Raw genomic sequence first — 11,580 nt, 5'->3', positions numbered from 1 at the left:
CAAATAAACAAACAAAAAAATACAATCGGTTGGGGGCACGTAAAACGTCTGCCTTCTCTGGCTCCATTGTTATGAAGGAAGTAGATATTTTGGCATTTATTGCTATGGCGATAAACTGCAGAAGTAGATTAGGAGGCCCCCTTGGAGTCAGAATTTTCTGACCTCAACTGACCAAGACTCACCTCCAACAACACATAAAACTTCACATAACTCTGCCCCAAAACAATTACAAATTATCTCAACCACTGGCATAGGGGCTTTTTAGGTGAGCACTGATGCCACCCTGTGATAAGCAGTGCCCACTTTGCAAAATATTTATCGCCTCTCCGGGGCGCTGTTGCAGTGACGCATCGTTGCGGCGCTCCCCCAACATTCCAAAAAAGAATCTAACATAAATCATGTAGCAGATATAGTATATATCTGTAGAAAGAGTATGTGGCCTTTTCTGTAGCCTACAGGCTGTAGATAAAATCTATGACAATGTAATGAGAGACAGTTTTTACATCATGCAGGTTTCTCTGATCAAATAGCCTAAACTAAATGGCGCCATCAAATAAAAAAAGTGCTGACATGTTAACACACAACATGCCCTAATAACAGAACAGGTCAAAGTAAAATGGAAAATATGGAATGGAGAGCAGGCCTGAGTAGGGCTCTGAGTGTGTTTTGAGGGACTGAGGGTTTTACGTTTTTACTTTTTGTATTTAGTTTTTAGTGAATTCCATTTTACGTTTTGGATATCCCTTTTTTTATTGGTCATCCGGGATCCTTGGGACATCCCTACCCTAACCTTAACCATAATCCTAACCCTAATCTTAACTTTTTTAAATTTCAAATTCAGTGGGGGTAGGGATGTCCCAATGAACCAGATAGCACCAAAGCTTTTTTAATTTCCAGCATCCAGTAGTGTGCGGAAATACACCGTTTGCCCCAAAACATCACCTGAGAAGAAGAATGGTTTCCACTAGTTACCATAAAAACAACCAGTTTTAGTCTTAATTTAAGTGTATGTTTTGGCATAAAGTTAGCCGCGTGGTTAGGTTGAAGGATAGGTTTAAAATCACATTTTAAGAAAATAAATTGTAGAAATAGGCGTGGTTTATGACTTTGTGGATGTGGTAACTAGTGACGAACGACATCTACGTAACTTTGGTCACGTGACTCCTCCGAGGGAGCAGCATGGCGGACATGAATACGCAACCTCAAAACAAACTCCTGCAATTATACACTTAGCAAACCACGAAAACCGTGCGACAGGCCTAGGCCACGTCCGCCCGAGGTCACTGCAACATGGACAAGGATAATAAACTTCAGTTCCCGTCCCTTCCTCCGTCAAAGGATGACCTATTGGTAAGCGATAGCATGCAAGCTAACGCAGCTAGCAAATCATGAACAATTTAGCTAACTTGCGAGCATACTCAAAAACAGCCCGTAACATGAACAAATCGCACTCGCTAAATTGGACTTGTAGCTAAATGTAATCATGAATGAAGTGAATTCAAATGTTTGTTTGCTAGTTTGCTAACTAGCTAACCACATATCGCCAGTCGAAAGAGTTCAGCTGGCTATCCCATTGGCAAGTGTAGCTTATGCTCGCTACAATAACACATCCAGGTAGGGGTATCTTGTGGCAGATGACTACTGACCGGCTAGAGAACTAGCTAACCAGTCAGTTAACATATTCCATTGATTTTCTTATCTATTTCCACAGGACTGGGCGTATCCAATGAGAAGAGAGATGCAGGTACCGTTTGCTTGTTGCCCTTTTGTCCCCAAAATTGAATTATTGTAAGGGGCACCAAAAGTGACTGCTGTTGAGTGATTAGCTATAGTAGCTAAATCATGTAATCTCATAATGATGTGCCTAAAACCTGCTCATCTGTTGTTTTAGGAAATTCTACCAGGCCTGTTTTTAGGTCCCTACTCAGCTGCTATGAAAAGCAAGGTAATTTGGTATCCCGTAAATCTGCTGGGGTGGCTGTTCTTATCTGCTGAGGGCAGATGTGGGTGCAGGCATTTGTTCCAGACTAGTCAAGCAGAAACTGTTTACTGTTTAAGAACCAAACGGAATGAAACTGGGAGGAAACTACCAAAGTATTTTTATTTAACCTTTTTTAGCTAGACAAGCCAGTTAAGAACCAATTCTTATTTACAATGACGGCCTACCCCAGCCAAACCCGGACGATGCTGGGCCAATTGTGCGCCGCCCTATGGGACTCCCAATCATGGCCGGATGTGATGCAGTGACGCCTCTTGCACTGAGATGCAGTGTCTTAGTCCACTCCCCCATAAGTAACGCTAATTTACAATAGACAACGTTTTGCAACAGAATTGGCGTAATGGTTACACCCCTGATTTAACCTGGCAAATCTTGACTATAGACTGGGTTTAGTTGATTACTAGAAGCAGGTGTGTTTCTGCTTGGCTAGATGAAAAGCCAGAACCCACACCGGCCCTCTACGTTGGTCATCGAAACATTGAAGGTTCTCAGCACGGTTTTCCGATAGTGATGGAACTTATGCTTACAAGTGTTTTAATGATCCTACAACGCGCCGAATAACAAATTATGTGTGTCGTTGGAGCATGTGTTGATACTGGGCTTCTCTCTGATCAACCTTCTCCATTCAAATCTTACCTTGAAATTATAATTATTCCACAATATTAATGACGAATCAGCTCCTAGAGAGATGATTTTGGGAAACCGTGCCCTGGACTATAAAATAACTTTGAGATTCTACAATATGTTGTTAACTCAACTCTTTTGGTCTTTTTTAGCTTTCTGTCCTTGAAAGACAGGGGATAACGCACATGGTGTGTGTCCGCCAAGATATCGAGGCCAATTTTATAAAGCCCAACTTCCCACATAAATTTAGGTAAGCGACAAACTGAGAACAGGTACTTGTAGTGTATATAACTCAGCCAATGACATCTCTCACTTAATTTATCAGCTAATTAATGTGGCCTGCTTTCTTCTGTTTTCAGATACCTCGTTTTAGATATTGCTGACAATCCTGTGGAAAACATAATTAGATATTTTCCTATGGTGAGTTTCAGCATGTGTGGTGGATAATGTTACATAGTATTTTAGTCGGTCAATAAAAAAAGTGGTCAGCTGAAGCAGATGCTAAGCTACAGGACTGTTTTGCTAGCACAGACTGGAATATGTTCCGGGATTCTTCTGATGGTATTGAGGAGTACACCACATCAGTCACTGGCTTCATCAATAAGTGCATCGATGACGTCGTCCCCACAGTGACTGTACGTACAATTGAAGTCGGAAGTTTACATATACTTAGGTTGGAGTCATTAAAACTCGTTTTTCAACCACTCCACAAATTTCTTGTTAGCAAACTATAGTTTTGGCAAGTCTACTTTGTGCATGACACAAGTATTTTTTCCAATTGTTTACAGACGGATTATTTTACTTATACTTCACTGTATCACAATTCCAGTGGATCAGAAGTTTACATGCAATAAGTTGACTGTGTTTGGAAAATTCCAGAAAATTATGTAATGGCTTTAGACCACGCAGCCGTCATACCGCTCAGGAAGGGGACATGTTCTGTCTCCTAGAGATGAATGTACTTTGGTGTAAAAGTGCAAATCTATCCCAGAACAACAGCAAAGGACCTTGTGGAGATACTTTTGTACCGGTTTCCTCCAGTATCTATATCCACAGTAAAACGTGTCCTGCATCATGTTGTGGGGGTGCCTTGCTGCAGAAGGGACTGGTGTACGTCACAAAATAGATGTTATCATGAGGAAGTAAAATTATGTGGGTATATTGAAGCAACAGCTCAAGACATCAGTTAGGAAGTTAAAGCTTGGTCGTAAATGGGTCTTCCAACTGGACAATGACCCCAAGCATACTTCCAAAGTTGCGGAAAAATGGCTTAAGCGGGAAAATGGCTTAAGAACAACAAAGTGGAGGTATTGGAGTGGCCATCACAAAGGCCTGACCACAAGCCTATAGAACATTTGTGTGCAGAACTGAAAAGGCGTGTGTGAGCAAGGAGGCCTAGAAAACTGACTCATTTACACCAGCTCTGTCAGCAGGAATGGGCCAAAATTCACTCAACTTATTGTGGGAAGCTTGTTGAAGGCTACCCAAAACGTTTGACCCAAGTTAAACAATTTAAAGGCAATGCTACTAAATACTAATTGAGTGTATGTAAACTTCTGACCCACTGGGAAAGTGATGAAAGAAATAAAAGCGGAAATAAGTCATTCTCTCCACTATTATTCTGACATTACACATTCTTAAAATTAAGTGATCCTAACTGACCTAAAGATGGATTTTTTACTAGGATTAAATGTCAGCAATTGTGAAAAACTGAGTTTAAATGTATTTGGCTAAGGTATATGTAAACTTCCGACTTCAACTGTACATACCCCAACCAGAAGCCATGGATTACAAGCAACATCCGCACTGAGCTATTGGGTAGAGCTGCCGCTTTCAACGAGTGGGACTCTAACCCGGGAAGCTTATAAGAAATCCCACAATGCCTTCAGAAGAACCATCAAACAGGCAAAGCGTCAATACTGGAATAAGATCGAATCTTACTGATGGATTACCAGGACGTGGACTCCGAGCATGCGCTGACCAACTGGCAAGGGTCTTCATTGACATTTTTAATCTCTCCCTGTCTGTAATACCAACTTTTTTCAAGCAGACCACCATAGTCCCTGTGCCCAAGAACACTTAAGGTAACCTGCCTAAATGACTACCGACCCATAGCACTCACGGCTGTAACCATGAAGTGCTTTGAAAGGTCAGTCATCGCTCACATAGACACCATTATCCCAGAAACACTAGACCCACTCCAATTTGCATACTGCCCCAACAGACCCATAAATGATGTAATCTCTATTGCACTCCACACTGCCCTTTCCCACCTGGACAAAAGGAACACCTGTGAGAATGCTATTCATTGACTACAGCTCAGCGTTCCACACCATAGTGCCTTCAATGGTCATCACTACGCTAAGGACCCTGGGACTAAACACCTCCCTCTGCAACTGGATCCTGATGGGCCACCCCCGGGTGGTAAGAGTAGGTAACAACACATTTGCCACGCTGATCCTCAACATGGGGGCCCCTCAGGGGTGCGTGCTCATTCTCCTCCTGTACTCCCTGTTCACTCATGACTGCATGGCCAGACACGACTCCAACACCATCATTAAGTTTGCCGATGACACAATTGTAGTAGGCCTGATCACCGACAACAATGAGCCTATAGGGAGGAGGTCAGAGACCTGGCCGTGTGGTGCCAGGATAACAACCTCTCCCTCAACGTGATCAAGACAAAGCAGATGATTGTGGACTACAGGAAAAAGAGGACCGGGCATGCCCCCATTCTCATCGACGGGGCTGAAGTGGTGCAGGTTGAGAGCTTCAAGTTCCTTGGTGTTCAGTACACCAACAAACCATCATGGTCCAAACACACCAAGACAATCAAGGGCACACCGAAGCCTATTCCCGCTCGGGAGACTGAAAATATGTGGCATGGGGTCCTCAGATCCTCAATGTTCTACAGCTGCACCATTAAGACTGGTTGCATCACTGCCAGGTATGGCCTGCTCGGCCTCTATACCAGGCGGTGTTCGAGGAAGTCCCTGAAAATTGTCAGAATCCAGCCACCCTAGTCATAGACTGTTCTCTCTGCTACCGCATGGCAAGCGGTACCGGAGTGCCAAGTCTACGTCCAAAAGGCTTCTTCCCCCAACCCATAAGACTCCTGAACAGCTGATCAAATGGCTACCCAGACTATTTGCATTGCCCACTTATGCTGCTGCTACTTTATTTATTATCTATGCATAGTCACTTTAACTACCGACATGTACATATTACCTCAATTACCTTGACTAACAGGTGCCCCTGCACATTGAATCTTTACCTGTACCCCTGTATATAGCCTCGCTATTGTTATTTTACCACTGCTCTTTAATTATTTGTTACTGTTATTTTTCATTTTTTTTACTTAACCAACAATCCAGTTCATTTTTTTGTTTGTTAAGGGCTTAATAAGTAAGCATTTCACTGTAAGGTGTTGTATTCGGCACATGTGACTACAATTTTATTTGATTTGCCCTGTCATGTTAAAATGTATATATTTTCCTCTCTCCACAGATTAAAGAATTTATTGATGACTGTTTAGCCAGTGGAGGTAATAAACATTTCTTTAATTGAATAGTATCTTGTCTTTAGAATTTAGTTGCAATAAACTCTGTGCGTACAACAGTGTGCGGGTACTTTTACTTCAATGTTACATTTCTTGTACCCTGCACCTTGAGAATGGTTGGAATTTGCAGTACTATACAGTACTTGTGAACTCTTTACAATATACACTACTGTTCAAAAGTTTGAAGTCACTTAGAAATGTCCTTGTTTTTGAAAGAAAAGCAACTTTTTTGTCCGTTTAAAATACCTTCAAATTTATCAGAAATACAAGGTAGACATTGTTAATGTTGTAAATAACTAGTGTAGCTGGAAACGGTTTATTTTAATTTTATTTTAATGGGCCTCTGTAGATACTCCATAATCAGCAACCATCACTCCTGTGTTCTAATGGCACGTTGTGTTTAGCTAATCCAAGTTTATCATTTTAAAAGGCAAATTGATCATTAGAAAACCATTTTGCCTGTTTGAAGGCAAAGGAAATTGCCAAGAAACTGAAGATCTGGTACAACACTGTGTACTACTCCCTTCACAGAACAGCGCAAACTGACTCTAACTACAATAGAAAGAGGAGTGGGAGGCCCCGGTGCACAACTGAGCAAGAGGACAAGTACATTAGTGTCTAGTTTGAGAAACAGACGCCTCACAAGTCCTCAACTGGCAACTTCATGAAATAGTACCCGTCTCAACATCAACAGTGAAGAGGTGAATCTGGGATGCTGGCCGTGTAGGCAGAGTTCCTCTGTCCAGTGTCTGTGTTTTGTCCACCTCTTCTTTTTATTGACCAGTCTGAGATATGGCCTTTTCTTTGCAACTCTGCCTAGAAGTTCAGCATCCCGGAGTCGCCTCTTCATTGTTGATGTTGAGACTGGTGTTTTGCAGGTACTATTTAACGAAGCTGCCAGTTTTAGGACTTGTGAGGCATCTGTTTCTCAAACTAGACACTAATGTACTTGTCCTCTTGCTCAATTGTGCATTGGGGACTCCCACTCCTCTTTCTATTCTGGTTAGGGACAGTTTGCGCTGTTCTGGGAAGGGAGTAGTACAGAGCGTTGTACCAGATCTTCAGTTTCTTGGCCATTTCTCGCATGGAATAGCCTTCATTTCTCAGAACAAGAATAGACTGATGAGTTTCAGAAAAGTTATTTGTTTCGAGCCATTTTGAGCCTGTAATCGAACCCACAAATGCTGATGCTCCAGATATTCAACTAGTTTAAAGAAGGCCAGTTTTATTCCTCCTTTAATCAGTACTACAGTTTTCAGCGGTGCTTTTAAAATGATAAACTTGGATTAGCTAACACATGCCATTGGAACACAGAAGTGATGGTTGCTGATATTGGGCCTATGTAGATATGCCATAAATCAGCTGTTTCCAGCTACAATAGTCAATAACAACATTAACAATGTCTACACTATTTCTGATCAATTTTATGTTTTAATGGACAAACAATGTGCCTTTCAAAAACGAGGGGATTTATAAGTGACCCAAACTTTTGAACAGTAGTGTATCTTGACTCTGTCCTTGTCTTGTTCACATAGGAAAGGTACTAGTCCATGGAAACGCAGGGATATCAAGAAGGTTTGTCACATCTCATGTTATAGATTAGATTTTTAATAGATCCTTAGTGTTTGAAAATACTCTTGCCTGCTTGAGAGTTGATCTTGCTTGATCTTCCTGTTCGACAAGTATTACTCTCAATCACAATTATTGTCTTGTCCTTTCAGCGCTGCCTTAGTTATTGCATACCTTATGGAGACATTTGGCATAAAGTACAGGTAAGACCGTTCAACAAACCAAGCAGGTTTCATTTATTGCAGAGACACTGTCCAGATGCATTGTGACCAAATATCTAGTAACATGTCCTTGTGAAATGTGCTGGTTCTTCTACAGGGATGCTTTCAGCCACGTTCAGGAGAGGAGATTCTGCATCAACCCTAACGTGGGCTTTGTGCATCAATTACAGGTAGGGTCCTGTGTAATCAAGTCGTGAACTCATAATCTTTCAAACCGCTCTGATCACTGAGATTACATGAGCCATATTCAATGGTTTTCAACTTTACAAATGTGTCAGATGGATGTCTGCTTGATACAAGACATTTCTGTCTGAATGGTTTGTAATGCAGCGCTCCATCTCTTTGATGATGTGTTTTCCAGGAATATGAAGCGATCTACTCAGCTAAACTAACCATCAAGATGATGTCACCAATACAGCTGGGCAGATCGTTCTCCCTGCATGCTGGAATGCCAGGTCAGTGTGTGCATCTTCCATTCATGTTACAGTTACAGGAACCTGTGCTTATTCCACGCTTACCATACACGTCTGTGTCACCGTGGGTGCATTTTAAGAGGACTTACCAACAGCCTAGAAAGTCCTCGATTGCAGTCGGCGGAGGTTCTTATGTACAGACAACACATTTAGTGGTTTTCCAACCGCAAAGCTCATAGCAACAGGGCAGTGTCAAAATACCCACCGTTGTTCAATAGAGGTTTTAGTTAGAGAAGAGTTTATTGTGACATTCTACCACCCTATATCGTCCAACAACACATTAAGAACACTCACAAACTAAATATCATATTGTGGTAAGGGGTCTCTCAAATATCACATTTGTTTGGATCCGCTATAGCAGGGGTACTCAAGTACTATTTGAGAAGTTCCGGTCACACACCTTTCCTAGGTGGCAAACCCCCAACTCGAAACCCATGCGACCCAAACTGTTCACAGCCCTGTTGGCGGAGATAGAATTATTCATTTTAAAGCTAATTTCCCGCAATTCTACACATTTTCCATGCCTTATGAGTGTTTCTATGATATCGGGTTGAAGTCCGACCGCGGTCTGCCAGTAGAGTATATGGGGGCAATACAGCTTATAGATTGTGGCAAATTATTCTTATTCAGGTTCACGTAGGTCAAGCTAAACACCCTAATTAATGATTGGGGGACAATTGTGCTTTCCACAATAGCTGCAGGGTGCAGTGGATGAGGAGCAACTGCAGAGACTTGAAGCAACTTAAATCAAAACGGCATGACTGCCAATCTTGTGGTTTATGCAGTCGGACATGTAGGCTCAACTTTTATCCCTGTATTGCAATATGCATTGAAAGAAGTTGATCAGCAACTGAGCAGAATTGATGCTCTCATAAGTGCCCAAAGATAAGCGATTCTTTCCCATGAAATTCAGGTGTTTACACAAAGTTTATTAAAGGGATACTCTGGTAATTTCCTACTTACCCAGATTCAGACAAACTCACAGATACCATTTTTATGGCTCTGCGTGCAGTTTGAAAAAAAATGTAAGGTAGCATATTGTACCGAAGTATCCCTTTTAAGTTCACCGCCAGTCACTGCTATCTTTCCCTTTCTTTATTTCTGGATGTTTGACTCTGTGAATGTCTGTACTTCTCAGGCAGCCTGAAACGAAGCCTGGAAGAAGACGAGGACTTCGGGGGAATGCAGGTCACTGCTGCACAGAATGGATAGGTTTATTATGCAGATAGCGGTGTTTTTGCATACAGTGCACTCTTTTAAAAAAAAAACATTTTTATTGGGATTAAAAATGTAGATATTTCAACTTTTCTAAAGGGGACGGGTGGGGGATTGGGTTCGCTTCCTGACGTCTGAGACCAAAGGGAGTGGGGGTACAGTTTCATAAGTGATTATTATTTTTTTGCTGTATGCACTGTTTTTTGCAGTTTTATACTATTTAAAGCATTTTGCATTTTCAGCGGGACAGTATTGCAATAATGCACTTTTGATACTTGATTTGTTATTTCTTGCCAAGAAGGTGGCAGTTGGCGTAAGGGACAGTAATAGAAAGTCAATGCCCTATGGAGAGATGGAGGCCCACATTTGGGAGTGTTGGACAGAGATTAGGCTTAAAATGTGATGGTATTTAAATGAAAGGGAGAGAAAAAAGCTTGCCAGAGAATTAACGACCCACTGCTCAATAAACAGACGGCTAACATGCCTGTTGTACTGTCATTTCTAGATTATCAATTTAACACTATTATGGAAGTTTACGTAAAAGTCAATGCACCCAAGTAGTATAAGTCAGGTTTTTGTATTTCGAGCAATAGACAAAGTAACAACCAGTCGAATGTTTAAAAAGTATTTATTTGCATTTTACATAGAATGTATTCTTATAATTAAATGATAAAATACAAATGTCTGCAGTTAAGACTACTGAAAATAAGGTTGATTAAATAAGCTTTCACTACAATTACATTTCATTTACCCCACACAAATATACATGGGAATTCTTTATCTGATACCAAATGTACTGTAGCTATGTAGTTTATGGGACATAATTTCCTCTTGATTACAAACTTCCTGAGGGCTGAAATAACCAGTAACTAATACAACCCATGTCATATCAAATTGTATTTGTCACATGCGCCGAATACAACCGGTGTACAGTTGTCGCCAAAGGTTTTGAGAATGACACAAATATTAATTTTCACAAAGTCTGCTGCCTCAGTTTGTATGATGGCAATTTGCATATACTCCAGAATGTTATGAAGAGTGATCAGATGAATTGCAAAGTCCCTCTTTGCCATGCAAATGAACTGAATCCACAAAAAACAATCCCACTGCATTTCAGCCCTGCCACAAGACGACCAGCTGACATGTCAGTGATTCTCTCGTTAACACAGGTGTGAGTGTTGATGAGGACAAGGCTGGAGATCACTCTGTCATGCTGATTGAGTTCGAATAACAGGCTGGAAGCTTCAAAAGGAGGGTGGTGCTTGGATTCATTGTTCTTCCTCTGTCAATCATGGTTACCTGCAAGGAAACACATGCCATCATCATTGCTTTGCACAAAAAGGGCTTCACAGGCAAGGATATTGCTGCCAGTAAGATTACACCTAAATCAACCATTTATCGGATCATCAAGAACTTCAAGGAGAGCGGTTCAACTGTTGTGAAGAAGGCTTCAGGGCACCCAAGAAAGTCCAGCAAGTGCCAGGGCCGTCTTCTAATGTTGATTCAGCTGCGGGATCGGGGCACCGCCAACACAGCTTGCTCAGGATTGGCAGCAGGCAGGTGTGTGCCTCTGCACACACAGTGAGGCGAAGACTTTTGGAGGATGGCCTGGTGTCAAGAAGGGCAGCAAAGAAGTCAGACTGATATTCTGCAAAAGGTACAGGGATTGGACTGCTGAGGACTGGGGTAAAGTCATTTTCTCTGATGAATCCCCTTTCCGATTGTTTGGGGCATCCGGAAAAAAGCTTGTCCAGAGAAGACAAGGTGAGCGCTACCATCAGTCCCGTGTCATGCCAACAGTAAAGCATCCTGAGACCATTAATGTGTGGGGTTGATTCTCAGCCAAGGGAGTGGGCTCACTCACAATTTTTCCTAAGAACACAGCCATGAATAAAGAATGGTACCAACACATCCACCGAA

At 41.8% G+C, this 11,580-nt stretch overlaps 1 protein-coding gene across 1 annotated transcript; it reads left to right on the top strand.

Moving 5' to 3' along the window:
* The first annotated feature begins 1,138 nt into the window (after positions 1-1,138).
* LOC115145799 (serine/threonine/tyrosine-interacting protein A-like) lies at positions 1,139-10,141 on the top strand. Its single transcript, XM_029687332.2, has 11 exons — positions 1,139-1,350; positions 1,712-1,744; positions 1,892-1,945; positions 2,776-2,873; positions 2,983-3,043; positions 6,131-6,167; positions 7,718-7,757; positions 7,904-7,954; positions 8,070-8,142; positions 8,334-8,427; positions 9,584-10,141. Exons 1-11 carry the CDS (start codon positions 1,291-1,293, stop codon positions 9,655-9,657), a joined length of 675 nt encoding a protein of 224 aa, XP_029543192.1. The 5' UTR covers positions 1,139-1,290; the 3' UTR covers positions 9,658-10,141.
* Positions 10,142-11,580: the final 1,439 nt, after the last annotated feature.

The sequence above is a fragment of the Oncorhynchus nerka genome, linkage group LG18 (assembly GCF_034236695.1).
Source record: "Oncorhynchus nerka isolate Pitt River linkage group LG18, Oner_Uvic_2.0, whole genome shotgun sequence".
NCBI lineage: Eukaryota > Metazoa > Chordata > Actinopteri > Salmoniformes > Salmonidae > Oncorhynchus > Oncorhynchus nerka.
The sequence above is the reverse complement of the archived record's forward strand: the minus strand, read 5'-3'. Positions and strand labels throughout refer to the sequence as shown.

Coding starts and splice junctions, on each gene's coding strand:
- LOC115145799 (XM_029687332.2), top strand. CDS start 1,291: ATGGACAAGGATAATAAACTTCAGTTCCCGTCCCTTCCTCCGTCAAAG. Junction 1,946..2,775: donor CAGCTGCTATGAAAAGCAAG/GTAATTTGGTAT, acceptor GGTCTTTTTTAG/CTTTCTGTCCTTGAAAGACA. Junction 8,143..8,333: donor GCTTTGTGCATCAATTACAG/GTAGGGTCCTGT, acceptor TGTGTTTTCCAG/GAATATGAAGCGATCTACTC.